The sequence below is a fragment of the Anomalospiza imberbis genome, chromosome 21 (assembly GCF_031753505.1).
Source record: "Anomalospiza imberbis isolate Cuckoo-Finch-1a 21T00152 chromosome 21, ASM3175350v1, whole genome shotgun sequence".
Taxonomy (NCBI): domain Eukaryota; kingdom Metazoa; phylum Chordata; class Aves; order Passeriformes; family Viduidae; genus Anomalospiza; species Anomalospiza imberbis.
The window spans coordinates 2,144,437-2,172,325 of record NC_089701.1 but is presented as its reverse complement, the minus strand read 5'-3'; the positions used below and the strand labels follow the sequence as shown (position 1 = coordinate 2,172,325).

The window sequence follows — 27,889 nt, the reverse complement described above, 5'->3', positions numbered from 1 at the left end:
TGGCATCTCTGCACATTCTAAAATATTGTCTTTGGCAAATGTACCATGCAAAGCAGATGCTAGATACTCAGCACACAGAGTAGCCTTCAAAAGCACCAGCTGAAAACACACATGGAAGAGGCTCATGAATTGCAGAACAGGTTTATATATTGATTTCTTTTACTGACATTTCAGCATATGGCCTGTACAGAGCCACCAGCACACAAAGCCACCTAAAACAACAGAGCTGAACTGCCCAGAACAAGTGCAAGCTAAGGACTTTGACATTCATTTATTTCCTTTTCAGTGCTTTAATGTGTTTGCTGAATGCAGGATTCATGAAGCTCCTGTGCTCTCTCCAGTCACAAGACACTGCAGTGCATTTCTCACTGCCAGATCTTTATTGGGCACATTTAGGATAAAAGCAGCAGCATTGGGATGCGGGATGACAACTCGGGGATATCTTGGGTCGTGAGCAACAAGGCACCTCACCTGCTTTTAGACAGCTTAGCAAACATTAAGGGATCTCCCCCAGCTCCTCTGAGCCCTCCTGGGCAGCACCTTTTGGCAGGCAATGCCAGCTGCACCTCCACCTACCACAGGCAAAACCAGAGTTCCTGCAGGACAGGATCCTCCTGCTTCCCCTGGCAGCACAGGGACATGGGGCCAGTACTCCCCAGAGTTACACCTGGCTGACACATTACTGAAAGAAGACCCAAAGTAGTAATTTCATGTTTTATTCTGCTCCCCCTCAAACAAAAAGAATGTAAGGCTTTGATAGAAAGTACCCTGTGGTCTCTATTTATGGGCAAAGACACATCATATGTCATGGAGTGCCCAGCCACTCCTGATTCTCTCCCACAGCTCTGACATCTTCAAAAGAAGATTCCAACTTCCTAAGATGCCACATTTCCATACTCCCAGTTCACTCACTCCCTTCAACACAAGAGCTCCATGTTCTTACCCCTTTTAGTCTAACTCAGGTAACTAAAATACATTTCTTTAAATAACACTTTAAAAAATTGTATCTCTGTTAAAAAAAAAAAGTGTAAACAATTCAAGATTTGGTTCTGAAGTATCCTTGTAGTGCTCCAGCCACTAAACTGAGCTGCCACCCCACAGCACAGCCAACAAGGAGTACAAAGCTCCCAGGTGGGCTTGATCCCTACAGAGTGCATTGGTTTCTTTTCAAAAGGGCTAAAAACTTTTTTTTTAATCCTTAGCAGAAAATGTAAACAATATTTAGGATTATTTATTCCAGCAAGACTCACATCCAGCAGGTTGAAAACAAGAGAATCCAGTCCATACTCCCTCATGTGGACAGTGTCACTTATTCAGCAACAGGATTCTGACAGAACAGAGTGTTCCATGCAAGTGCCAACTGTGGCAGGTAAAAAAACGAATTAAAAAAGAATAGAAATTGTGGCAGCATCTGAGGTTACAAACCTTGAGGTGTTTTGGTGTTTTTTTTTAACTGAACTGTAACCTACTGGGAAAACACAACATAAACTCCAAACACAAGAACAATTTAAACAAACACTGATAAATTCTGCCAAATGAAGCACAGTCAGCAACTGCTAAGTGCTCACCTGGGTTACCTGCCTCATGAAGGTCACAGGGAACTTTTGCCATGACATTTTAGGGGGAAATATCAAACAACCTTTAATTTGCTCTCCTGACTCATTTCAAACAGAGTCAAAATATCTTCACATTCCTTTAAAGAGACAACCTCCAGTGTGGAGAGTTTTTACACCTTGTATCTCAACACCTGTGCCAGGACTGTGCTCTGCAAGAGGGGGACCCCAGACACCAAGGACATTATTCTGCTCCTTCCACAGCTGTAGTAGAAACTGCCTTAACATAATAGGGGCCCTCGTGCAGGTAAGCCCTGAGCCTCAGGTAGTACTGATTGCCAAAGATCTCTGCAATGGTTTTGGAGTTCACCAGGGCCTTCACCAGTTCGTATTTAGCATCCTTTGAAGCTTTGTCAGGCTCCACAGATCTGTCCACAACGTACTCCACAAACCCTGGGCTGCTCAGCATCAGCTTCTGGGCCCATGGTTGATTTGCAATGGCCTGAACAGGAAGACAAAAGATGTGAGAGGGGGGGAAACATTTTAAAAGCCCGGAAAAGCAGTTACACAGTAGGGTTTTTGGTACAGGGACAAGGAACAGGAAAAATTAAATGAGATAAGAAACCACCACTCAAATTAAGCAGCAGGGGGTAACACTGGAGAACAAGTAGAGCTCAGTGCTTATCTTCAAAGTTTTGAGGGAATTAGCACAGCAGTGCCTCTGGTTTAGAAGAGGCACCTTAGAGCACAGCTCTTGCCTTTCTTTCCCCTCTCCAATTTATTAGAAAATTAGCATTACAGACATGACGTGTCTGCTGCATCATTTAAATGGGAAGCCAAGTGGGGCCTGAGGAAAAAGGCCTTTTTCTGACCACTTCTGGGCTTCAACTAGAAGCTGGTGGTATTCACTTTGAAGAAATAAATAAATCTGAGACCGAATGGCAACACAAGTCACTCCCTGATGTTTAAAACCAAAAGCACTCACAGTAAACACCCGCAAAGCCCCACAGTGGAGATCAGGGAATGGCTGAGTACTGATGCTCCTGAACAGCTCCAGGGGCTGGCTGGACAAGGATGTGAACCAGGATTCAGTCATTCTTAAAAGGTCTTCTGTCTGCTGCTCTGGCTGTGTAAATCACAAAAATAAGAGTCTGGTTAGGATTACGAAAAGCTTTCAGGTTTTTGGGATGTGTTCAAATGGTTTAATCACCCCTTTAGAGCTACACTGTTAACCCAGGCCCCTGGATCCAAAGACCACAGGGACTGGAGCAGTTTATCCCTATCCCTCTGAGCACAAGGATATGAACCTGCTTACTCTCATTCCCTCATCAATGAAGTCTTGACTTCATCTTTTATTATCATTTCAGAACACCTGACACCTTACAAACAAACCCAGACATTTGAGCAAACCAATCAGGGAATTTGAAAACAGTAAATCAATGACTCAGAACACTGAAAGCACCACTGCTGCCCAACCTAGAGGCTGCAAAATGTCCCCCCACAGTTACTCAGGTGTGTGATGATTTCATTCTTGGAGATGTAAAGAGAAAACAAAGACAAAAAGCCCAACTTACAGGCAAGTAAAGCAGGGATGAAATCGCATCCAAGCACCGAAGCCGTAACTCGGTGGGGGCATTCTTGGCCTGGTGCCCTATTTTGCTTAAGAGATTTTGAAATCTACTTCCTTTCAAAACAAAAACAAAGCTTTTAATTAATTCAGCCAGATCTCCACAGGAATGTAGTTACCCATCAGCTACACTATAAATTTATTCATTAGATAAGTGAATACATTTTTAATTCCTTTCTGTATCACCCCAAACCAATTAAATCGCATTATGAAGTATTATTTTAAAAAAAGAAGATACTAACTAGTTTTCTGTAAAACCTGTTTGCCTTCCACATTTGATCCCAGGATTCCCAGTGTGTCCACAGCCACTCCAATCATGGTTGGATCCTGACTTTCTGCCATTTCAAACACTTTTTCCATAAAGACAGGGTAGCGCTCACAGATCTGCTGGGGACTGTCCACAACAGCCAGATTGCCAAAAAATTTAACAAATCCTGAGAAAACAAGACCAAAAAAAGCATTGAGTGGAAGAACAGCAACTTCAGCAATGGCAAAATTAGATGTACATTAATGTGAGATTGATTTGTTCCTAAACATGTGTTATTAAGTCTGAATAGTGTTGGTAAAAAGCTCAAAATAAAGACAGAACTAAGCAACAAGCCAAATATTTTGACTGTTGCTTAATTCATGATGTTTGTACTCCTAAAAAAAGGCTACAATAAAACAAACTTTAAAGCTACAGCACAGCCTGCCCAGATCTTAGCAAGGAACATACTTCATGTGTCAGACTGTCCTTCAACATTTTTAAAATATCTAGTATTTTATATATCCGAGCTAATATTCAGAATTTCCCCTGAGCTTTCAACAGAGAGGCCTGGCAGAGCTGTCAGTTTAACCCACTACCAAAGCAAGGAGGGATGCATGGTGGCACCTGGCAGATAGAAGCTGGAGAAGGGATCCGACTCTGCCCCCAGGATGATGTTGGAGATTCTGTCGATGACTCCTTGCTGAGCCAGGTACTGCCGCCCCTGGGGGCTGTGGGCCAGCGAGGTCAGCATCTCTATGCACGTGGCTCTGCAACACACCAGGGTATTCTAGTTTATTTCAGGTGGGGCTTGAAGCACTTGGTGATTAAAGAAAATAAAAAACACATCCATAAGACAAAATCCTGGCAAAAAAACCCCGAATGATCCCAGCTGTTCAAGCTTCTCTGAGCTCATTCAGCTCTTCAGATTTGGGAAAGGACTCAAAGTGTTTCTACTGCAGCCAAACATGATAATTATCAGTCCAGCTTGGTACTCAGATTAAGGTATCAAGTATTTGACACTCAAGACAGTTTAAGGAGAGGCAGGTACAGCATTTTCCTGAACAGGGTTTTACAAGAAACACAAATACATTTATTAGAGTTTTAACAGTGGTGGAAATGTCCTTGGCAAACTCACCAACATACCTGACCAGCACATCCTCTCCAGTCAGCTCCCCAATTAACTCAGGGATTAACCCACTGTTTGCACAGTAATTCAGGGACTCTGCTGACACTGACGAAATCTCCACAATTAACTAAATAAAAGCAAACAGGACAGTTTATAAAAACATTATAATAATTCACTACATCAGCCAAATACATCTTCTAGTGCTAATTAACCTTACGTGTATTAAATATGGAATTAATCACATTTTTATCATTAACACAAATGTCTGCCTGAAACAATTTCATAAGGAGTTTCAAGTTTACAGCACATGCATTTGATCTCTATTCACAATCAGCTCTTCCTGTGCTATCCCCATTAAGGTTTAGAATGTTTAAATTGTGTTATTTCTCCTTTGCCAAACATCTCTAGACTGACATTGGCATCTCTCCAAAACTCTCAGCAGCACTTCACATCCAAAAGTCAAGAGGCTACAGTTAACTATTTCACTTTTATTTTCAGAGAAACAAACACTTTCTGTTGTCTTTAGTGATTCTGTGTAGCCCTTCCAATGCCTTAGGCACCACAAGTTAGAAAATGAACTGCAATTCACACTTTTACACCAAAAGATGGGAAAGAGAAGTTATGACATCACGAGAGCCCCCACTGCTGTAATCTTCCTACTCCTTTCTAGCTCTGATAAAACACAGACATGAAGAAAAGTGGGTCAAGCAGTGAGAAGCAATAATTTAAAAGCCACAAAACCCAGGCTGAGAGCCAGGAGCAGCAGAGAAGCTGCCCACCTCATAGACCCTGTACCGAACGACGTCACTCGTGGCCATGACACTCCTCAGGTCCCCCAACAAGCTGCTCCCAAACAGAGCCTCCAAACCCTCCTGGCTCTGGGCAATCCTTGACAGAGATTTAATGGCCTGCAAGCAAAAACAGGAGCTTGTTATTAAAAAGGAACAAAACCACGCAGAGAAGAAAATCCGAGATTATCAGGTTTCGTTGCAATGTTCTTTATTAATTTCTTAACTATAGCTATGCACTTAATTGTAATTATAATTCACTTTTCACTGATGAGAGCTCATTGTTATTGTCATCCAAGCACCTCAGCTTGCAGAGGAATGGGACAATAAAGGCAGCTTTACCTCTTTGGCCACTGCTATTTTCTCCCCACCAATGCAGTTTATGATCTGCTGTAACAGCTCGGGGCTGTGCAGAATCTCGGGGACAGCAGCTGAGTCTTCAACAATCCTCCCAACCTGATCAAAGAGTCACAGAAAATAACATTAGAACAAATTGTTTTCCACCATGAGGATACTCAAGCAGTGGAACAGCTGGACAGAAAGCCAGAGTCACAATATTCTGAGGTTTTTGGATCAAAACTCAACTGGACAACACCCGAGCAGCTGCTCTTAGCTGAATTTCTAGAAATCCACCCCAAACCATAACATCCCACAATTCTCTTCTTTTAAATGAATGCAGCAAGCGTGGAGCTCCCACAGCCTGTTTGGTGTTTCCACAATAGTTTAAAGTATCCTGAATATCAAAATGTTGCTGCTTTTAATTCTCCCATCACCTGCTGGCCTGGAAAGCTTTAACCAGGGCACGTGGCAGAAGTTTTATTCACAACCTGCTTTTGTCAGGACAGAGTTTTGGACATTGTTATTGACATATCACAAAGTATTATACACACTGCAGGGCAATTATCCCAAATGGCACGAGTGCAGGAGACAATTCCTGCTTTTATCACAAACCGAGGCAGGAAAGAGCAGATGGGGACTAACCCAGAGCTCACCACAGAGCTCTGTCCCCTCCTCCTGGAGCAAACCGTGTACCTGGGACATGGTGAGGATCTTCACAGAGTCATCGGGGTGGAAAAGGCCCTTCTGCAGCTCTTCCCTCAGGTTCTGGATCACGTAAAGGGGGTCCAGGGCCTGCAGGAGCCTCTCCAGGATGGAAACACACGCGGACACCTGTTCCCTGGGCGGGACGGAGAGAAAACCGAGCCCTTGAGCAGAGGAACACCGCTGTGCCACCTCCCGCCCCGAATAAGGGCAGGGAATGAGCCGGGGAGGCGGCAGGACCCGCCCGCTCCGGGAGAACAGCAGCGGGGCCGCTCAGGCCCACGGCACCGCGCCGGAGCTCACCGGTCATTGACGGCGAGGAGGCCGAAGAGCGCCCTCAGGTGGTGCTCGCCGAGGCGGGAGCGGAGGGCGGCGAGCGGCACGGCCTGCAGGGCGACCCGCAGGGCCCGCAGCTCCTCCAGCGCCGCGTCCCGCCGCGCCGCCCGCTCCAGCAGCTCCGCCGCCGCCTCCGCCATCTTGGCCGCCGCCGCTTCCGCCATCTCCCGGGAGTCTCGCGAGAACTCGCGTCGCCCGTAGCAGCGGCCGGGCGGGAATATCGCGAGAACTCGGGGGGCCCGTAGCAACCGCCGCGCCGTTGCTAAGGGCGCCCTTTGCGTCCGCCGAAATGTAAACAAAATGTCCGCGCGCCGCGCTCCGCTCGGCTCCGCCCCGGCGGCGGTGCGCGGAGGGGGCGTGGTCCCGGTAACGAGGGGCGTGGTCCCGGTAATAAAGGGGCGCTGTTCCGTCCGGGGCGTGGTTCCGGTAATGAAGGAGCGTGGTCCTCGGTAATGAAGGGGCGTGGTCCCGTTCGGGGCGTGGTTCCGGTAATGAAGGGGCGTGGTCATCGTTAATGAAGGGGCGTGGTCCCGTTCGGGGCGTGGTCCCATCGGCATGGCGGGTCTCCGTTCCCTGAGGTGGGTGGGAGGTCGGTGTACGGCGTCGCCGTTTTTTGGAAAAACTGCGATAAACGGCGTTTATCTGGGTCCGGGAACGGAAAGCGCTGATCCCGAGAGAGCAGGAACAGCCGGTCCCATCCCGGTGTCTGCCCGGAGCAGCTCCCTGGGCTGCGGAGAACGTGCCACCCGCTCGTGTGTTCACGCTGAATTTTCTCACCTTTTGCAAACAAATTGATGCCGTCAGATAACCCCTCTAACTTTGTGCTTCCAGCTCTGCGACACATTGCATCCCCCAAATAAGCATGAAATCGACAGGCGGGTCCTGCAGGCTGGCGAGGAGGGAATTCTCCCGGCACGCCATGGGGACAGTAAAAAGTTCCACGGGGGACAATGAAGTTACAGCGTGAGACAAGCAGCGCTCGGCTCCTCTGCCCCGCGTCCCTCACAGGAGGTTTGGGCACAAACACCACGCCAGGACTCAGCCCCTGCTCTGCTTTCTACCCAGAGAGCCCCAGCCTGAGGAAATCTGATGGAGTAACAGTTTTATAGACAGGGAAGTCTAAGCAGAGGTGATAAATGGGGTCAGCACGTCTCAGAGCGCCGGGGACGGCACTGGGAGCGCTCCAGCGCCGGTACTGGAGGGACAGCCTGCAAACCCCAGCAGTCTGGCCCCACTTTTGGGGTGCCAACCCCCGATATTTGTCCCCGCAGCTCTGCCGGTCAGGCAGGTGCAGAGGCTGGGGGTGGCAGGAGGGGACACCGCGCTGTCCCTCGTCCCACGCCGCAGCCCCGCAGCGGGCGGGCCCCGGCCGGGGAGGAAGAAGAGGAGGAGGAGGAGGAGGAGGAGGAGGAGGAGTCAGTGCCGCCTGTCCGGGCAGCGCTCCCGGCTCGGGCACAGCAGGTGGAGGGGCTGCCGGACATGGAGGGGCTGAGCCAGCGCTGCCCGCTGGCCCCCGCTGCCCAGGGCTGCCCCCGGCCCGGCCGCGGCACCGTGCTGCTGGTGAGTGCGGGCTGGGCGGGGATGGACATGGGCATGGATGGACACGGGGATGGACACGGGGATGGATGGACACGGGGATGGACACGGGGACGGATGGACACGGGGATGGACATGGGCATGGATGGACACGGGGATGGACACGGGGATGGATGGACACGGGGATGGACATGGGCATGGATGGACACGGGGATGGATGGACACGGGGATGGACACAGGGATGGATGGACACGGGGATGGACACAGGGACGGATGGACACGGGGATGGACACGGGGATGGATGGACACGGGGATGGACACGGGGATGGATGGACACGGGGATGGACACAGGGACGGATGGACACAGGGATGGACATGGGCATGGATGGACACGGGGATGGACACGGGGATGGACACAGGGATGGATGGACATGGGGATCGACACAGGGATGGATGGACATGGGGATGGACATGGGCATGGATAGACACGGGGATGGATGGACACAGGGATGGATGGACATGGGGATGGACATGGGCATGGATGGACACAGGGATGGATGGACACGGGGATGGACACGGGCATGGATGGACATGGGGATGGACACAGGGATGGATGGACATGGGGATGGACATGGGCATGGATGGACACAGGGATGGATGGACACGGGGATGGATGGACACGGGGATGGACACAGGGATGGATGGACACAGGGATGGATGGACACGGGGATGGACACAGGGATGGACACAGGGATGGATGGACATGGGGATGGATATGGGCATGGATGGACACGGGGATGGATCGACACGGGGTTGGACATGAGGATGGAAGGAGACAGGGATGGACACGGGGATGGACACAGGGAAGGATGGACACGGGGTTGGACATGAGGATGGATCGACACGGGGATGGACACGGGGATGGATGGACACAGGGATGGACACAGGGATGGATGGACATGGGGTTGGACATGAGGATGGATGGACATGGGGCTGGGATGGACACAGGGCTGGGATGGGGATGGACACAGGGATGGGATGGGGATGGACACAGGGATGGGATGGGGACGCAGGATGTGGGACACTCCCTGGAGAGCACAACAGACACCAACCCATGCCAAGCAACCATGGAAATATCTGGCTGTACCTTTGGTAGCAAACCTCTCCCCAAAACCATCCTGCAGGAGGGGTGGACTCCCTGTATCTGCTGGCAGAGAAGCAAATTTTCAAGTTTTTTTACACTCAGCATCGCCACAAGTTGAGTTCATGTGGTGTTGTTCAGTTGGGGTTTTTTAACAGAATCTCATCAAAACTAGGCCTAAAGTCCTAGCATGGTGATTCTAAACTTAAAGCTGGTTTTAGTTCACCAAAGCCAGAAGAAGTGTTGCAGAAATCTGAGTCTCTCTGCACTAAACTGGCATTTTGCTGCTCAGTGCTTTTCAGCGAAGTTCTTAAATCCTCACAGGGGTGTTTTCAGTTTTGCTCATTTCAGTATTTTGGCAATCATGAGTTTAATTGGTTTATCGGGCAGGAATCCTGACATTTCACTCCCCTTTTGCACCATCCCTTGGCAAATACAATTATTCTGGGATAAAAGAGGAAAAAATCTTCCTTTTTGTAAAAAAAAAAAAAAAAAGCGGTGTGGGGAGAAACACTGGAAAAAAACAAGGTATTGTTCATGTTTGTACTAACATTCAATCACAAGTGATCCTGGGGATTTCCTCATCACATGCACATGCATCTTACAAGAAGATTAATGATCATCAGGCTGAACAGGTTGGATGCTTTTTTTTTTTCCCTGAGCAAGGAGCATGATTACATTTTAATCTGGAAAAATAGGTACACCAGCACATCTCTGTTTGGCTTGTAACTCACTGAGTAGCTTCTGGGATTTGTTGTATAATATTTGTTAAATGGCTTAGTGGGAAAAAAGGAGCACAGAAGGAGCTCTAAAAATTATGATGAGGAGTCTTGTGTTAAGAAAGAATATTTCCTCAAATGGATTGGGGAAGAGGAGACACGCAATAGAGCAGATCAGTCATTTTCCAAATGGGAAAAAGCTCCTGGCTTTGTGGTGACAAGAGAGATTTTTAATTCAATTAAAAAAAAAAAAAAGAAATAAAAGAAAGAGATTTCTACCTTAATGTTGTAATGGCAGGTTTTTCAGAGGACAAAGGAGGGTGGAATTAAGTGGGGAAAAGGAATATATTTTTAAATCACTGTAGCCGAATCAGGGCCAGATGCTGTTTATGTCAAAAAAACAAAACAAAAGACAAAGGGAAGGCGCTGCAGCCCAGAACGGCACCGTCCTTCAGCTGCTCCTCAGCACTCCAAATTAACCTCACCATTCCCGCAGCATCCCTGCTGGGATGATGATATCTTTTTGGGCGGCTGTTGATGGCATGTGAGCACAAACAGCAGTGGAGGGGCCTGCAGCTCCTGCACAGCAAACCCCACTTGTTGCTGCTGCTCTGCTTGCCACGGGCAGAGCCTTGGTGTTCGTGCAGCCCTGCAGAGCTGGGCTGTGTACACTGAGATTTCTGTGCCCCACGGGATCCTGATTCACTGTGCTTCTAGCAGCAGATAATTAAGATGAGATGAATTTAAAGCCTGCCTTGAAGTCGGGCTGTGAGGCTGGAGCGTGGTCTGGGTGGGCTGCAGAGGGCTGTGGCAGAGGGGAATAACCTGACAGGCCAGGATGGAGATTCCCCAGGTCCTGGCACCAAATCTGTTTCCCATGAACAAATCACTGACATCCTGCTCTTCCCCTGCCCACATCCCCGGGGAGCAGAGGGTCCTGTCCCCCTCATTTCCCAGAGGGATGGACACACCTCACCCCTGGCACATGGCTGAAGGATGGCTACAGACGTGTCGTGAGCAGGAGAGCTGTGCTGGTGTGGGAACCATTCCCTTCTTGCTCTTTTTTTGCACTAGAAACCAAGACATTCCATGTCTTATCTCCTTATTTTTCTGCAGAAAAGCAGTCCTGGCTGCTGTGGTTGGGTGCTGGGGTCTGGATCTCCCGCTGGTCTGGGGGTCACCTCCCACGGTCGAGGCCTGGGCAGCCCTGGGCTGATACAGCCTCAACACTGCCCTTCTCCTGCCCTGAGCACGAGATTGGCCCTCTTGGAGGGGAATGAATCCCCCTAGGAGCGGGTTCTCACCTGAACTTAATTTAACTGGTTCCTGCAATGCTGAGAGAAGCCTGGAAATGTCCCTCAAGCCACGAACAATGTAAATGCTGTTTCCCAAAGTGCAGTACTTCACCTCCCATCCCCCCTGGTGTTCTCTCCGAGGTGCTGACACTGCTGGTGCTCATGTACCCCCTGCTCTGGGGCCTGGCTCTGCAGCTGCACTCCGCTGTCACCGGCAGCTACGTCCCAGGGACACACTCCATCGCCTTCGTCAGCTGCCTCAACGAGCAGATCGCCAGGGACATCGCCAGGTACGGCCACGCTCCTCTTTCCTGGCTGCTTCAGGGCTCCAAAGCTGGAATAAAGCTGGGTATCTCCTTGTCCCTCTGTCCTTGCAATTCTAGGGGGTGAGGCCATGGCACAGGGTGCCCAGAGAAGCTGTGGCTGCCCCATCCCTGGCAGTGTTTGAGGCCAGGTTGGACAGGGCTTGGAGCAGGAGATAGTGGATAGTGGAAGGTGTCCCTGCCATGGCAGGGGGTGGAGTGACATAAGATTTAAGGTGCTTCCCAACCCAAACCATTCTGGGATTCTGTGATATCCAAGCAATGCTCCTTTCCACTGACTCTGTATCACAAGCCCTTGCCAAGAGCTGCTCTGTCCCAAGGAAAGCTGACATTTGCCTCTGAAGTCAATGCCATGGTAACAGCAAGCAATTCTCAATGTATTTCACTGCCTTGCATTTTCAAGACCCATTTTCATGACCCTGAATTTCTGGGTTCTCAGATGGATTAAGCTCCAACCTGACATTCTCTGATCTGTCACAGTCTTTATTCCTCTCTAGAACAACACAGACAACAAAATGCCAGGAGGGATATTTAGAGAGCGAGACAAAGCACAGTGCTCTGACATGAAAATAAAGGAAGTATGAAAGCGGTCCACAACAAACACTTGTGAGGTACCACTCTGCTCACCAGGCAAACTTCAGGGAATGAGGGTTTTCCTTGATTTTTTCCTCCTTCTATTTTAATATATGAGATACTTTGTGTGATACTTTGCATGCAGGGTTCTTTTCACACATCTGTCAGTCCCTGACTCAATGGATGGTCTGTTCAAAGAACTGAACCCGTGTTGACTGGGGAAGTGTTTATGATGGACCGTGAAGTTTCCTGCAACACCTCCTGCGCTGTTTTCCTGCTGCCCTGCTGCTGCCAAAACCCCTCCATCTCCAGCAAAGTGCTCCCAGACATGTTCAGGAACTGACAGGCTACTGAAAGAGAGATTGTGTCACCTTAAATACTGCAACTGTATTGAGAAGTTCAAATAGAATTATGTCTGCAACGCTCGATGTCTCCTGAAAAAAAAAAAAAGGAGCAACTGTACCTGGTGAAAAGAGCCTCAGTTCCTGAAAATGCCTCATCTTAACAGCTTTGCAAATGCTTTCCTCATCTTGCAGGGAAGGGAGAGGAGATAAATCACTCCCCCTTGCTGAGATACGTGTACTTTGGTTGTGGTTTTACTGGTGGAGTAATTATTCCTTTGTTCTGGAACTGGGAGCAATGAGCCCTGGTTGCAGGGGATGACACAGGACTTCTACACTCATTTCCCCCACTCCTTTTCCTGTGTTTATTCTTCCTTTGCACTCCTCAGTGGAGCCCTCACTCAGATGGATCAGTCTGCAAGGAAATTTTCCACTGGTTTAAGGAAAAGGGGTACAAGCTTTGCAAAAGCAGAAAAACTGCAGGTAGAATTCAGCATCTCAAGACCTTCTTGCCTGTGCTTATCATTTTCTTTGCTTTTCTGCTTATTAATATTTAATCTGTCTCATTTCAGGCCAAAGAAACACACAATTAAGTACCCAACCCAGAGCTATCATGTATTATGCAAACATTTTCCACAGATCACATTCAGCTTCTTACAATGTTCTCTGTTCCCCTGGTGGCCTCTTGATGCTGCTCAGCTTGCTGGGACAAAGTTCAGGATCTCAGGATCTCAATTTATTGGGACAGAGCACTGAAACCAAAAGGTTCCTGTGCTAGAGGAACTTGCAAGTTGCAGGCAGCAAATCCAGACTGATTTGTGCCATGTGTGACATGACAGGCACAGCAGGGGTGGCTCTGCTCGTGCTGCTGCACTTTGTTGGTCTAAAGATTAACTCAAGATGCTCCACAAGCATTAAATGCCTGGAACTCCCTACACATGGTGAGAGCAAACAACCCTGAGCCTCCTGGGGTGCTTTTCCTCCAGCCATGGTCCCCCCAAGCCAGAGTTAAAGCAAACCAAAGGTGGGCTCACTGGTGCCCTGCCTGGAGGGATGGCTGCCACCTCTGTGAGAAGGGCCAGGCGCTGCTCGGGTCACCAAACACAACATTTGCCTCCTTTTTTCTAAAAATCCTCCCTGAGATTGGTTCTGTAATCTCTGAAGTGTCACTTCTGCTGGCAGCCCTGAGCAGCTCTGCTGTAACAAACCAGCCCACTCAAAATGGAGGCAGCCTGAGGGAAGGAATCTAGCTGGGCTTCAGATTTCTAGGATATTTTGGGTTGAAAAACCTTGATGTTTTTAATTTCAAAAGACGCACATTTAGGCTGCTCTGGGAGGAAGGGGCACAGTTGGACAGTGGCAGACAAACCCCTTCCTGTCCATCCCAGGCCAGGTTTTTGCAGTCCCACGGTTCAGTCCCTGCCCTGGTGACCCCACAGCCAGAGGGGCATAGGGCTGGCACTGGGCAGGGTCCTCCAGGCCAGGAGCAACACCCAAACTCCCTCCTCAGCACAGGGAGAGTCCCAGAGCCCTGCCAGAAGGGCCTGATCCGAAGTATCTCCAGCCAAGGGTCACCTTTGGCTCTGTTTTCTCAGGGTAATAAGTAACCCAAAATTCCATGTCTCCAATGTCAAAGCTGCTGCTGCCAGTCCTGGGCAGCACAAGGAAATGTCCCCAAGGCTGGGGGTGAGCACTGAGCTGGGCTGGCACTGACTGTCCTCCTGTCTCCCCCAGGGCCATCATGGATAAGAGACTGGCTGCCTACGTGAACATCCTGCCCAAGAGCTCGGCCTTGTAAGTTGTGCTGGACATTCCCCAAGGGAGGGGCAAACCTGGGCTCTGCAGGGAGGGAAGGAGGGGACAGACACAAGCCTTGGTTCCAGAAGGCTGCTGGGTGTATTTGTTGTTGCAGATGGTGGGGACGAGTCTCACTGTGCTCGGAGCTTTTTGAGGAGGGCAGATGCTCCGACTGCCCGTGGGGCTCATTCATTTATTGGTTACTTGGCTACACAGACATCCAGCAATTTAGGGTTTATGGTCCTGAGGACGTGGTGCCTGTTATTAGAGTCTCTAAAAAACAGCCAAAATACGGACCAGAAAAGGCCTTTGCAAAATTAAGCAGCTTTTTCAGGCAGGAAGAACGGCAGGTTTGACCTTGGAACAGACCCTGCTCTGCAGTTGTCCTCAGCTGTCCATGCAAAGGGACTGCACTTGTTGGAGGGGCTTAAGAGCAAAGCCCCAAAACAGCTTTTCCTCCCAGAAACACCCTGGCAGAAGTGAGGAGCGGATCCCACCACAGTTTCCCTCAGGAGGGGATCCCACAGTGCACCCCCATATCCCACCTGAGGGCAAACCCAGTGATGCCCTTCTTCCCCTTATCCATCATTTCCTACAAACCCGGAGAGCCGGGGCAGAGCTGCTCCTGCACAGCCCTGGCAGCTCCAGCTGGATTCTGCTCCGTGCCCTGCTCCGAGACACCGCGACGCCTCCGAGCCCTCCCTGCGCAGGAGCCCTGCAGGCAGATGAGATCAGGACAGCTCCTGGCAGCGGAAATGTTTTGAAAGGTCACATCTGACTCATGAGAAGTGCAGCTCCTCTCCTGCAGGGAAAGAGAGGAAGAAAGCTCAGCCTCCCAGCCACGATCCCTGCAGGCACTGTCCCCCAGCCACTGCTCAGAGCCACCAGCACAGGACACCCCAGCCCCAGCAAATCCGCCCTGCCAGTCCCCCTGGGCAAATTCTCTGGAGGAGGCTCTTGTCCATAAAGCTGGGGTGTTCATTCATGTGCTCAGCAGTTTCGGGGCCAGCAATGCTTCTTCGTAAAGAAATGGCCACGTGCAAAAAGCACCAAGCAGGGAAAGTAACCCGAGGGTTGGTATTGCTGCAGCAGAGCTGGATTTGCTGATGCTGCTTTTTTTTTAAATCCAGGTATTTCTGGAAAGGGGAACTGGAAGAATCCACTGAAATACTGCTGGTAAGTGATCGTTCCCTACAACACAAAAATCCCTGTTGCAAACGGCCCCAGCTGAAAGGGGCTGCAGGGGGGTTTGGGGAGGGTGGCACCAAGCTGCTGGGTTTGGGACCATCCCCCGGGGAGGAGCCCTGGGAGAGCTCCTGTCGCACCCCTGGCCGTGCTGGGTGGGGACAGTGGAGCTGCGCATCAGGATCCCTCCATCCCTTCACATCTCCCTTGGGCTTGGCTTTGGTTTTTTACTCTCCACAGTTGGTGAAAACAAGGACGTCCAAAATAGGGGAATTGTCCAACTACGTCAGGTGAGGCTCTGGCTCCACAGGAGCACTGGGTGTCCCATCCAAGGTAGGCTGTCACCTCCTGCTCCAGCTTTGGGAGTTCCATGAGTCCCGTCCCACCCAGGGGTTTAAGTGCTCCTGCTGTATCTTACAAGCCAGAAAAACCCAGAGATGGCATCAGCAAAGAGGAAAAGGTGGCAGAAATATCAGCTGCTGGGCTTCACCCAGCCTTCCGTGCTGGATTCGAGGAGGGATTCTCCTCCTCACACGGGTTATTATTCCCTGACAGGATTTCCTGCAGCTCCCGAGGGGGGAGCAGTCTCAGCTTGGGGCCAGGCCCCCGGCAGCCTGCGGTAAACCCCAAACTCAAAGCGAAATTCCCAGAAAGAAGCTGCGGGTGCTTTGAAGCCGGGAGGGCGCGGGGCAGGGCTGGAGCGCGGCTTCCTGCGGGGCTGCCGCTGACTCTGCTCCCCCGCGCCTGTTTCCACTTTAGATCCATCCATCCCTTTGAAATGCCCGAAATCATCAGCCTGCCTATTGACCAAGGAAACCCTGTCTACCTCAAATGGATAGAGGAGAACGTCCCACGGGACTGAGAAGAGCCAAGTGCAGCTCATTTCTGGGGCGACCGGGACCCTGCTGAGCCGCGCGGAGGCAGCTTTTATCTTTTTGGGTTTACACAGGAGCTCGGGATCGGGAACCCTCCTCCGCTCCTCGGCCTGCCCCGGGAGCGCTGAGCAGCCCGGAGCCAGCGCAGGCGGAGCTGGGGAAGGGCCGCCAGCACCGAAACTGTGGATGAGGATACGCCGAGATGTCCCTGTCAGGACACTCGGGGCTGCCTCGGGCTGTCAGCAGCGAATTCCAGCTGGGGGCCGTGGCCTGGCAGCCCCTGCGGTGCCGTGTGTCCCCACAGCCAGCCCTGAGCCCTGCCTGGCCCCCGGGCGCTGGCAGCATCCTGCCCCGCTCCCCCCGCCGGGGGCCGCAGGATGTGGCCGCGCACCCGCCCGTGCCGCCCCCCGCCTCCCCTGGCGGCAGCAGCGGCTGCTGGAGCCCTGCAGAGCCCCGGGAAGCAGCAAACCCCAGCAAACGCCGCAAGGATTTAGCTCTCCCTGCCACGGAGAGCTGGGATGAGCTGGGCAAGAGCCACAGCCAGCTCAGGGAGCCCAGGTGCCAGCAGGACCACGGCACTGCCCTGGCCCTGTGACCTACCCCCACCTGAGCTGGGGCTTTCTGCCTAAGCCAAGCTGAACTTTGTAAAAAGATTCTCATGTTAATGGTTTCTGGGACATAACTTAGGGAACATTTTCGGGTTATTTATGTGGCTGGGTAGGGAATAAACAGGAGTTTCTTACCTGGGCAGGCTCTTGTGGTCACAGCTGGGCAGGAGGAAAGGCCTGTCCTGGGCTTGCACACCTCACCTGGCACAGAACTCAACCCAGCAGCACCAGCTGCCCCGCGGTGGGCACTGGGCACCCCAACCCAATAATCCTCACACTACAAAAAAACAGTGACTTTGAAAAAAACCCCACTTTTTAATTGTACATCAGACATATTAATTACAACTTGGGTATAACGAGAGGTGCTTACAAGCAGCAACCTGAACTCAGAAATCAGAAGGTGCACAGAGTTGTTATAATCTCTATTACAGCGAATGCAAAATATACTCTGCAGCAAAAATACTTTTAAAGGCTCCACATTCAATTTTCTGCAAGAAGCCAGGAGAGGAGGAGAGGGAACAGAGAGGGAGCAGAGAGGAGCCAGGGCCAGATCCTGTGGGTGCTCCCGCTGGCACATCCCACAGGCATAACCCTGCTCAGCCCTGGCACAGCTCTTGGCAGCCCATTGGAAGGGCTCCATAGGCACTAAGAAAGGGAAATATTTGAAGTGATCCTTCAAGGACAAAGCTAAGGCAGGACAGGCAGTTCTCCAGCTGCTGGACCCCTCCCTGCCAGGGAAGGGGGGACCTGGCAGCACCTCTCCCAAGAGGACAGGGACACTCTGCTCTGGATGAGCTGAGATCCCACAACCACAGGACAGGCTCTGCTGATGGACAGGATCCCACAGCCCAGCATGGCCCACCCTCCATCCCTTGGGACAGCCACGGTGGGATGGGGGAGAGATGAGGAGGACATTACAAATATCTCTCTGTCTCTCTAAAGGGAAAAAAATCTAACACATTTATCTGATATTGGAATCTTTTTAAAAAAGCCAGCTGCTCTGCTCCTGCCCAAGCTGGCAGTATTGCTTTGTTAAAGGAGGGGCTGCTCCTTCTCTCCTGCAGACAAATCAAGCCCAGTGCTCACAAACATCACCACTACGAGAGAGGCACAGCCAGGAGGCCACGGGGATGGCCACTGGGATGGCCACAGGGACCCCAGTACAGCCCCTGTCCCCGCTGTCCTCTTCAGCCTTTTTTGGTTTGTCTGCTGGTTTGGCACATTTGGGATGAAGATTCCTGTAGAAACAAAGGCCTTGGGCTCCAGTCTGTGAAGTGCCCACGGTGGTTTTAAGGCAAAGGATGATTTTTTGGAAGATCTCTTCCAAGATCATGATTGTCAGAACAGTGAAATGAAGCTGGTGCAGCACCACACACAGTCCAGGTTGTGGGGTGAGAGCACATCTGCCCCATGGCTGCAACAGCCACATGTGGGCTGATTTTAGGGCATTTTCCTCTCATATAAAGCAAACCACATTCCTTTAATGAATGGATTCTGGATGAGGTGAAAAAAAAAAACCCCAAAGCTGTCCCTAGTTTCCCACGGACACAGGGACGAGCTGTGAGAGCCCAGGGATGAGGAGGGGTTTGTGTTTTGGCAGCAGGACCCCCTCGAGGCTGCTCAGTCAGGCTGGGACAGTGGGATGAGCCAGGCTGTGCCAGGCACAGGCCGAGGTCCCTCTGTGTGAGCAGGGTGTGGGGTGCCCCCCAAGCAGCTGCTCCAGCTGTGCCAGGGGGACCCTTCTGGAAAGGCCGGACCCCCGCACTGCTCTGAGCACCACCGGGCTCCATCAGGAGGGCACGGCTGGGCCACGCTCTGCATAAGCACAGCCAAGGAACTAAAAATGGTTAACATTAAAAAAATAGAGTGTCAGGGCTTCAGGTTTCATTCCTGGGCAGCCCTGCCTGGGCGCTGCCTCCACCCGCCGAGATGGCCGGGGGCAGGGACCAGCACCTCTCCTGTGCCTCGCGGGCTGCCCCAGCAGCCCGATCTCCTCCGCTCTGGCTCCGGGAGAGGTTTCGGGGCTGGCGGGGCTCAGTAGGGGGTCGTGCCTTCCCACTCCACCAGGTACTGCACCTTCCCCTCCAGCGTCACCCGCCGTGCCAGCACCTGGTACTTCTCCCCGCACACCAGCCGGCCCGCGGCGCCGAAGTAGCTGCTGATGGACGACTTGAGGTGGGACAGCGAGGAGTCGTCCTCGCTGATGCTCTCGAAGGTGTGGCTGTCGATGCCGTCGTCGGGGCGGTCGGGGCCGGCCGCTGCCTCGCTGCCCTCGGGGGTGGCCGCGGCCGGGCGCCCGCCCAGCTCACCCCCTCTCCTCTTGGCCCCCGAGGCGTAGGCTGGCACTGCCAGCTTGCGCTTGCGGCTGCCCACGGTCCTGCGGCTGCCGGGGAGGGCACAGGGCAGGAGTGAGGGCAGCACCCAAAAGGTGCCTCCCTGTGCTGGCTTCTGGAGGGAGCCAGGAATTTGGGGGAGCCCAGCAAGGACCGATGGCTCCAGTCCCGCGCCCCCAGGAAGTGCCACTCTGGGACCCCCAGCCCGTTTTGGGACACAGGCAGGAAAAGCTCCCCTGGGTGGGACATGAAGAGGGGAGAACAGGCCCTCACCCCCCTGGCCATGCCACCAGGACCCCTCCAGAAGGGGGCAAGGGGCACAGTCCTCACCTGGACTCATAGGAGAGGCTCGTGGTGGCCGATCCTGAGGTGCTGGTGGCATCTGTGGAGTCCACATCCGATAGGAAAGTCTGTCCTGAGCTGGCACTGTGGATAGGATAGGATAGGATAGGATAGGATAGGATAGGATAGGATAGGATAGGATAGGATAGGACAGGACAGGACAGGACAGGATAGGATAGGATAGGACAGGATAGGATAGGACAGGACAGGCTGGGATGCAGCATCACCCCCAGCCTGGCACAAGCAGCACCCCTGGCCCCCCACAGCCCTGGTCCGGCTGCACAGACCTTTTCAGGCTCTGGATCTCATCCAGCGTGAAGTCGAAGATGCTGGCCAGGTGGTGGTTGGTGCTCCAGGCCGAGGTGAAGTCACTCTGTCACAAAAACAAGCTCACTCCTCACTGCCTGGCACAGGGGTGCTGCCCACGCCCCAACGCTGGCACCCTCTGCCCGGGGCCACCGCGCTCCTTCCCAGGCCCCGCTGCCCCGGGGAGCGGGTTGGGCAAGCGACACTTCCCAAAGCGAGGGACAGGAGCTCTCCCTGCCCGCAGCAGTGGGGGAAACCTGCGGGCAGCCCCCGGGCTGGGCAGTGCCCCGCGGCTGCAGAGAGGAGGGGGCGAAGGACTCACGCTGGGAATGGCATCCTCCAGCAGGAACTTGGCCCTCTTGCGCCGCGCTCGCCGCTTCTGCTGCTGGAGCTGCCGCGGCAGGAGGCTGCAAACAGGGCGTGAGGGGGGCGCGGGCCGGGGGCTGCTGCTGCGGGAATGTCCGGGGCAGCGGGGCCGCTCACCTCTCCTTATGGGCGTATTTGCTCTTCCCCTTCTTCTTCAGCTCACAGGAGCCGCTCTCGCCCTCGCCGGGGGCTTTCTCCGGCAGCACCTTGCTGGGGGGGTTCGGGGGGACGCGGATCCGCAGGCGGAAGATGCATTTCTTCTTTTTGATCTCCTTCCCACACAGAAACCTGGGCGGCAGAGGGGAGGGAGCAGCCCTCAGCCAGGCTGGCACGGAGCATCCTGCATCCCACGCTGCGGCCATCCCCGCCCCGCACTCACCTGCTCTTGTAGCTGTTGAGGGCGTTGAGGAGGTGGGGGCCGCGCTCTGAGATCGGGGTGCCCGTGAGCTGCGGGACAGGACAGGGGGGCAGGCAGGGCTCAGTGCCCGCTGTGGTTATGCAAAATCCAAACAGACGGGGGAACCCGAACTCCGGCTTTCGCCTCCTGCCCGAGGCCGGGGAGGGAGGGAGGCAAGGAGGGAACCAAGGTCCGGACGGAGCCGCCCGGGTCGGGCAGTGCCGCCCTCGGGGAGCCGCCCCGTCCCGTGCCGGGGACAGGCTTCCAGCACGCCTTGGTGTGAGCTCTAGCTCCCGCTGGGAAAGGTGTGACACTCCAGCGAGGAAAATCCCAGTGCAGAGGAAGGGGATTAAGCTCCTCTGGAGCAGGAGCTGCCATGCTGAGTGCTGCACAAGCTGGGGTGACATTTCTCACTCCCATGGCTGCTCTCCAGCCCAAGCCCAGGGTGTGTTTGTACCTTCCCGAGCTGCAGCGGGTCCCAGTGGTGGTTCACGAAGGCCAAGATCTCCTCGAAGTCAAAGTATTTCTTCTTGCTCTGCACACCCAAGTTGTAGAGGGCAAGATGGACGATGTCCACCCTGCAGCAAAGAGGGGCACATGGTCAGCAGCCCTGGCAGGATGGTGCCACCACCATGCCCTGTTCTGCCAGTGCCAATACAGCTCCCACGTCCTCCCAAACCCACCACAGGAACCTTCCCACACTTCACAGGGGAAGCAGCCCAACCCAGAGGTGTGGCTGAGCAGATGCCACAGCCAGAACAGCATCCCTTCAGCTTTGGGGAGAGGTGGCACACTGCCTGCAGCTGGGGGAAAAACCAAACACGCAATCCTAGAATGCTTTGTGTTGTAAGGGGGCTTAAAAATCATCCAGTCTCACCCCCTGCCATAGGCAGGGACACCTCCCACTAGACCAGATTGCTCCAAGCCCTGTCCAATCTGGTCCTGAACACTTGCAGGGATCAGCCAGCCCTGTGTCCCAGAGCCACCTGGGCACAACCCAAAGGAGGCAGAGCCCATTTCTCACCATCTCAGGGGCAGGCGCTTGATGTACTCTGGTCCCTGGTTGCACACAGAGCAGAAAAACACATAGAACCTGGAAAACATCAGGGAAAATGCTGGGAGTGAGGATCATCCCACAGCATGGGCCAGGTGGGACAGTGCCAGCGGTGACAGCAAGGCCAAGGAGGAGTGGGGCTCTGTGGGACAGGGCCACCTGATCCATGTCGGTGTCAGATGGATCAGGGACACACCGCTGGGATGTGGCCGTGGGTCCCCCCCGGGAGCCAGCTCAGCCAAGCCCAGAAGGGCCGTACCGGTCTCCGAACATCATGGGGTCGCTGAGGCACTGGGTACAGGCTTCGTGGAACCACTGCCGGCAGCGGTAGCACTGCAGCATCTTCAGGTACCACCTGGGCAGGGACAGGCAGGAGAACGGTGACAGTGAGGGCAGCGTGTGGCAGCCACTGCCCCAGTCCCCTCCCAGACAGAGCCGCAGCCAGGGAGAGAAAGTCTGTCCCTAACTGGTGTTTCTGTTCAAACGGAGACCCAGATGGCAGAGGCAGGGTGGGGAGCAGAGCCACTGGCCCCAGGGCAGTGCCCTGCAAGCCTGGGATCAAACATCCCCACCCTGATCCCACCTTCCTTTCCCCCACAAGGCCAATGGTGACACAGGCTGGCCTTACTCGCCGGGGCCCCCGCAGTAGCAGTAGCACTGCTGCTGGTTGGTGCGGTGTGGGGAGTCCCACTCCAGCAGCTCGGGGTTGTAGGACAGCACCATCTTCACGGCTTGCAGCGTCCTGGCAATGGCTCCTTTCTTCAGGGCACCCCCTTTCTGTGGGAGAGACAGGGCCGGGGTCAGCACAGCCACCCGGGGACCCCGTCCTGACCCGCTGTGCCGGGGACGGGCAGCACAAGGAGCCGGGAGCGCCGGGCAGCCCCACTCACCCGCACGGCCAGGGCAAAAATGCAGCGGCGGCAGAACCACGGCGTCCCCAGCGGGCCCTCGCCGCCGCTCGCCACCGGGATGTGGCACTGCTGGTGGTAACCTGCCGGAGGGCTCGGCATCAGCGCCGCGGGGCCGGCCCCAGCCTCGCCCAGGTGGACACGGCAGGGCCCGGGGTGGGACACCCACACTCACCCAGCCCGCACTTCCCGCAGATGAGGATTTCGTTCCTGGGGCCCGACTTCTTCCCCAGACAGATGCTGCAGTTGGGCTCCTCCCCCGGGACACCGGCTGTGGGACCAGGGTGACAGAGGTGGCGCAGGCACATCCCCGTGCTGCCGGGAAGGGTCCCACAGCATGGCAGCGGGAAAGGGAGGCTGGGGCAACACTCACCATGCTGGATGTCCTTCCAGAGGACCCAGTACTTGGAGTTATCCTCAAACGTGACGAGGCAGCTCTGCTTGGAGCCGCTCACCTGCCAGAAGAGAGCAGGAAGAACGCCTGTGGGTCAGCTCCCATTCCCAGCACTTCCCTCTTTTCCTTGGTGCCTGATCCTATCTCTCGGGGCTGCGGGCAGTCAGGGTTGGGGCGTGACACCCCGGGGCAGGATGCCAACCCAAAACGCCCTGCTGACCAAGGACACACTGCAGCCCAGACCAGCACCCCCTGAGCCACGAACTGAGCCAGGGAACGGCACCGGCTCCGCTGGCACTGGCACCTCTTCGGGTTCTCCCGCTCCCCCGGCAGTGCCCACGTTACCCTCTTGATCTTGCCGAGGTAGTAGAGCCCGTCTGTCCAGCGGCACAGCACGTACTGCCCCTCGGTCAGCCTGACCATCAGCTCCCGGCAGCCGCTGCCACTCCGCGCCGAGCCCGCTGCCGGCTGGACACGGCCGGCGGCCGCGTACACGTCCCGGATCAGCGGGTTCAGCTCCGTGGTCTCCATCAGCAGAGCCTGCAGGGGACACACACGCTGTCACCTCTCGGCACGGCACATCAGCCGGGCGCAGCATCCCTGAGCGTTTTGCCTGGGAGGACCGAGGCTGGAGGTGGTTCAGCCCCACCAGCAGGGGCTCAGGACGCTGCAAAACAGAGCCGATGAGACGGTTCCTTTCCACGAAATCCTGGGAGCAGCCAAAATCTTTGCTACTGGCGAACAAGAGGGAATTAACCCCCGACAGGCTCCCACAGCACTGGGACACGCCACAGGTCCGCATGGTTCAGTTTGGGAAGGGGCACATAAGGAATAAAAGCTTTAAATTTACTGTGATTTTAAAATCACCATTTCAGCGCAGTTTTGAGGGCTCCCAAACCACCGGGACTGCTGCAGGAGCAGGGATGTGCCAGCACCACCCACAGCGAGCGAACCCAGGCGGCCAAATGTCACCGCCACGAGGGCTGGGGTGCAGGAGGCAAAGAAACCAACCACAGCAGAGCTGCGATCCCGAAGGACACCACGGAAACGACCTGAAAGGGACTTTTCTCCCCTTGGCGCTCCCGTCACGGCCACACATGTGGCCTCATGGCACCACGCGTGTCCTGGCGCCGCGGATCGCGACACGAGCCCCCTCTGCCCGGCCCCTGCCATCCATGAGGACTCTCCCGCTCCCCGAGAGCCCCGGGATGGGCAGAACGATCCCGCTCCCGGCAGAGCCCGGTGCTCACGAGCCGCGACACGTCCCGGCAGCGGCACTCGCCGGGTCCCCGCGTGGGAACGCGTCCGAGCGCGGCGGCAGCTCCGCTCCGCTCCCCCGGGGCTCCCGCAGACCCCCGCGCTTCCCTCCGCTCCCCCGCGGGGCCCCCGCCGCTCCCCTCCCGGGTGTCCCGCAGCTCCGCGCCCCCGGGGCTCCCGCCGCTCTCCCCCCCGGCCCCGCGGACACGCGCGGGAGCGCCCACGCCGCTCCCGTGCCGGCAGCGGGACCGCGCGGCGGCGGCGGGAGCGCCCGGCCGGGTCCCCCGCGCCCCGGTGGCACCTGCCGGGGGTGGCCGCGGGCAGCCCCGAGCGGCGGCCGCGGCCCCGCCGCCATTGGCTCATTCAAAGGCGGCCGCGGCGCCGTCCGCCCGCCCGTCCCGCCCGTCCCGCCCGGTGCCCGTGCGCGGGGCCGGCGCCGCCCTTACCGCGGTGCCCCCGGCGCGCTCAGCGGGCGCTCGGGGCGCGGGCCCGGGGGGCTGCGGGGCGCGGCGGGGGCCGGGCGCGGGGCGCCATCTTCCCGCGCTTCCCCCGCGCTCCCGCCGGCATTGACGTCCCGGTTATGCAATTAGCGGGGCCGCCCCCGCCGCCTCCCACGGGTCCGGTCCCACCGCAGCGCAGCGCATCCCCGCGGCACCCACCGGCACCGCACGGGCCGGACCGGCACGGCGCGGCACCCAGCGGCACCGACCGACCGACCGCCACCGCACGGACCGAACCGGACCGGACTGGCACCGACCCACTGGCGTGACACGGACCGGCAGCGACCGGACTGGCACCGAGCGACCGGCATGGATTGGCATCGATAGGAACCGAGCGGACCGGACCGGCAGGGCACATCCCGGCTCGGCACATCCCTGCTCGGGCCGGCCCGGTGCTCCGGAGAGCACAGGCGGCACCCCCGGGGCCAGGACAGGGCACCCAGGGTCGGCCACGCACCCGCCGCCCGTGGAGAGGCACCGTCACCCTCTGCCACACGCGGGACCTCCCCGCCTGTCCCCTCCGAGCCGTGGCTGCAGCCAGGAAAGGGCTTCCCCCGGTGCCCCGGGGTGGGGGGCGGGCAGGGGATGGGATGCGGGCAGTGCCCGCGGAGCATTGTCCCGAGAGGGAACGACCTGTGCTCGCCGGGATTCCTGGAAGCGGGAGCTGCCTTTCAGCCTTTCTCTAAATCTCACAGAAAAAATCAGCCGCTGTAAAAATGCTTCGGTCGGTGCCAAGAAGAAATCTGTAGGATTTGCTGTTTGTTGGAAAGCGATCCTGGAAAAGCAATGTTTTCCAGGCTGCTCGGGCCATAGGAGAGCTGATTCCCAGTGCCGGGTCTGGGCCAAGCGCGAGCAGAGTCCGTACGGCTTTTCCTGTCCGTGATGGATGCAGCACCGGGAGCTGGGGCTCAGACGTGTCACAAAGCTCGAGCTGCAAGCGAGCAGCTCCCGGGCGCCAGCGGTGAGCGGCACGGCACGGGCTGAGCCTCCCTTTCAACACCCGGCACTCGGGAATCATTTATTTAACCAAACCTTCCCACAAAACGCTGGTGTCAGAGTGTCACTGTGATGCTGCACCTGCGGAGGGGACGGGAAAGGCGATTTCCTGAGCCGCGGGTCCGGCACGGCCGCCCTGCTGCTCCCTGTGCGGGGCTGCGTGAGGAAAGCCGTGTGTGCCAAGTGTGCCCTGCCGTGCCGTGCCCCTAACCAGCCCCGGGCCCCAGCTCCCCGTGAGTCACACCGGGATAAGTGTGAGTCACCTCAGGACTAAAATAACCTCTGCCCACAACCCTCGGAGAAGCCCCGCTCCTCGCTCCGTGCCTCGGGGCCGCTGCGTTTGCCCGAAATCCCAGAGATTGCTGCGCTCCCGGGACAGCGTTCCTGTCCCAGCCTGTCCCCGAGGGCACCGGGGGAGCACCACCCTCCTCCCGGCCCCCGTGGCTGATGTTTGCAGCGTGCCGCAGGAATGCGGATGGTGTGACACGGAAATCAAAGGCTGGATCGAGTTCACCGGGGGTGTACGCAGGGAGAGCCTGACTGAAAGCCTTCCACACGGAGAGAGAGCACGGGAACATCGCGTTGGGACAAAAGTGTCCAACAAAAATGAAAAAAAAAAACCCTCAGAATTTGAGATGTATCCCGTATTTTCTAACCGGAATGAAGCAACATAATTACAGCAACATAAACCAGCTTTAACTCCGGTTTCTTTGCAGGTGCTTCTGTCACAGCACCCAGCAAGCCTGGCCTCAGATCGCACTGCAGTGAGCTACTGGGTGCTGCCTTTCTCTTCCTCCTCATCTTCCTTTCTCCTCTTTTCCCTTCTCTTCATCCTCCTTATCCTACTCTGCATACCCACCTAGCTATCCCCTGGATATCCCATTTCTTTGGCACTGTGGGATCGCGGCCCCCGGCAGGGGCTGGGGCTGTGACAGCACCTGGAGCAGCTGGACACTGGTTTGGCACCCACGGCTGCCCCGCTGTCTGTGCTGGAGCAGGGCAGGAGGATCCGGCCGTTAAGAGCCGATTATTCTGTAAGCAAGGGAACAAAAATGAACGAGAGCCCCAAAAGCGGCACAAAGCTGAGGGCAGCAATCCCACAGCCTCCTCGGCCAGGGAAGGGGCCAGCACAGGCTCCAGGGCAGGGTTCCCGGCTCCCCCCCCTCTATGGAATTCCCAAAAAGACCCCAGCTTTTGCAGAAGGATTTGAATGAAGCCCCGTGTAGATAACTACTCCAAACTCCCATTTTTTCCTTAAAAAACTTTTACTTGCTCCTCCACACCCTGCACTTGCCGAGGGGGAGGTGCTTTCCCTCTTGGACGAGGATGGGGCACCCGGGAATCCGCCCGGCCTGCGGAGTGTGCGGGGCGAGCAGCTCCCAGCGCTGCCTCTGCTTTGAAAACTGCCCAGAAATCGTTGCAGCCTCTTTTCACAGTGTTTTTCTTTCTTTGAAAACAGGCGTGGGAGGAGGGGTTGGATGTTGGCGTGTAGCCTTGGAGACCGAAGCCGAGGAATATTGAATGGAAACCCAAACACGGAGCTCCCGGGAGCTCCAGGCCTGGCGTGGAGATCGGATCCGCGCGAACGGCTCTCGCTGGCCCCGGGGCCTCCCACGGCTGGGCGACCCAGCGCGGCTCCCAAGTGCCACTTCCAGCTGGAGGAGCAGCCGCTTCCATGGGACACATCCCTGACAAAAGAGGTGGCTCCCACAAGTTGCTCATTCCCCCTCTCTTCCCTCTGCTCCGAGGGTCTCAACCCGACCACCTCTCCACTGGGGCCACCTGAGTGACCAACACAACCAGTTCGAACCATCGTGTGCAAGGTTTGAGTTCTTCCCCTGTCCTCAACAAGGGCTTATAAGACAAAAATTTGCCTGTTTATTTTTTTTTCCAGCTTTATTAGTCCATTAAAAAAAAAATAACCC

At 55.4% G+C, this 27,889-nt stretch overlaps 3 protein-coding genes across 6 annotated transcripts; 1 reads left to right on the top strand and 2 right to left on the bottom strand.

The window, feature by feature from the left end:
* Window positions 1-1,211: 1,211 nt before the first annotated feature.
* On the bottom strand, window positions 1,212-6,897 carry PSMD5 (proteasome 26S subunit, non-ATPase 5). The gene is made up of 10 exons (XM_068211017.1): window positions 6,686-6,897; window positions 6,374-6,518; window positions 5,684-5,797; window positions 5,333-5,461; window positions 4,571-4,680; window positions 4,052-4,194; window positions 3,423-3,614; window positions 3,128-3,237; window positions 2,539-2,679; window positions 1,212-2,055 (listed from the first exon to the last, which is right to left on the bottom strand). Exons 1-10 carry the CDS (start codon window positions 6,880-6,882, stop codon window positions 1,798-1,800), a joined length of 1,539 nt encoding a protein of 512 aa, XP_068067118.1. The 5' UTR covers window positions 6,883-6,897; the 3' UTR covers window positions 1,212-1,797.
* Window positions 6,898-8,150: 1,253 nt separating this feature from the next.
* CUTA (cutA divalent cation tolerance homolog) lies at window positions 8,151-27,877 on the top strand. Of its 2 annotated transcripts, XM_068211015.1 has the most exons (6): window positions 8,151-8,278; window positions 11,551-11,699; window positions 14,381-14,440; window positions 15,574-15,619; window positions 15,869-15,918; window positions 16,388-17,251. In XM_068211015.1, exons 1-6 carry the CDS (start codon window positions 8,198-8,200, stop codon window positions 16,488-16,490), a joined length of 489 nt encoding a protein of 162 aa, XP_068067116.1. In that variant the 5' UTR covers window positions 8,151-8,197; the 3' UTR covers window positions 16,491-17,251. The 2 variants fall into 2 exon arrangements, with proteins under 2 accessions (XP_068067116.1, XP_068067117.1); XM_068211016.1 differs by lacking the exons at window positions 11,551-11,699; window positions 16,388-17,251 and adding an exon at window positions 27,424-27,877.
* On the bottom strand, window positions 18,631-25,498 carry PHF19 (PHD finger protein 19). Of its 3 annotated transcripts, none has more exons than XM_068211012.1 (15): window positions 24,770-24,849; window positions 23,557-23,751; window positions 23,191-23,272; window positions 22,993-23,088; window positions 22,800-22,900; window positions 22,538-22,686; window positions 22,169-22,264; window positions 21,880-21,948; window positions 21,313-21,433; window positions 20,838-20,905; window positions 20,576-20,746; window positions 20,415-20,499; window positions 20,074-20,159; window positions 19,775-19,870; window positions 18,631-19,494 (listed from the first exon to the last, which is right to left on the bottom strand). In XM_068211012.1, exons 1-15 carry the CDS (start codon window positions 24,821-24,823, stop codon window positions 19,146-19,148), a joined length of 1,818 nt encoding a protein of 605 aa, XP_068067113.1. In that variant the 5' UTR covers window positions 24,824-24,849; the 3' UTR covers window positions 18,631-19,145. The 3 variants fall into 3 exon arrangements, with proteins under 3 accessions (XP_068067113.1, XP_068067114.1, XP_068067115.1); XM_068211013.1 differs by lacking the exon at window positions 24,770-24,849 and adding an exon at window positions 25,426-25,498 and having other exon boundaries at window positions 18,632-19,494; XM_068211014.1 differs by lacking the exon at window positions 24,770-24,849 and adding an exon at window positions 25,226-25,240 and having other exon boundaries at window positions 18,632-19,494.
* Window positions 27,878-27,889: the final 12 nt, after the last annotated feature.

Coding starts and splice junctions, on each gene's coding strand:
- PSMD5 (XM_068211017.1), bottom strand. CDS start 6,882: ATGGCGGAAGCGGCGGCGGCCAAGATGGCGGAGGCGGCGGCGGAGCTG. Junction 6,519..6,685: donor CTCCTCGCCGTCAATGACCG/GTGAGCTCCGGC, acceptor CGTCCCGCCCAG/GGAACAGGTGTCCGCGTGTG. Junction 2,056..2,538: donor GGGCTTTGCGGGTGTTTACT/GTGAGTGCTTTT, acceptor CTTCCTGTTCAG/GCCATTGCAAATCAACCATG.
- CUTA (XM_068211015.1), top strand. CDS start 8,198: ATGGAGGGGCTGAGCCAGCGCTGCCCGCTGGCCCCCGCTGCCCAGGGC. Junction 8,279..11,550: donor GCCGCGGCACCGTGCTGCTG/GTGAGTGCGGGC, acceptor GTTCTCTCCGAG/GTGCTGACACTGCTGGTGCT. Junction 15,919..16,387: donor GAATTGTCCAACTACGTCAG/GTGAGGCTCTGG, acceptor TTTCCACTTTAG/ATCCATCCATCCCTTTGAAA.
- PHF19 (XM_068211012.1), bottom strand. CDS start 24,823: ATGGCGGCGGGGCCGCGGCCGCCGCTCGGGGCTGCCCGCGGCCACCCC. Junction 23,089..23,190: donor CTGGAAGGACATCCAGCATG/GTGAGTGTTGCC, acceptor CTGGTCCCACAG/CCGGTGTCCCGGGGGAGGAG. Junction 20,906..21,312: donor ACCCGCTGCAGCTCGGGAAG/GTACAAACACAC, acceptor CCTGTCCCGCAG/CTCACGGGCACCCCGATCTC.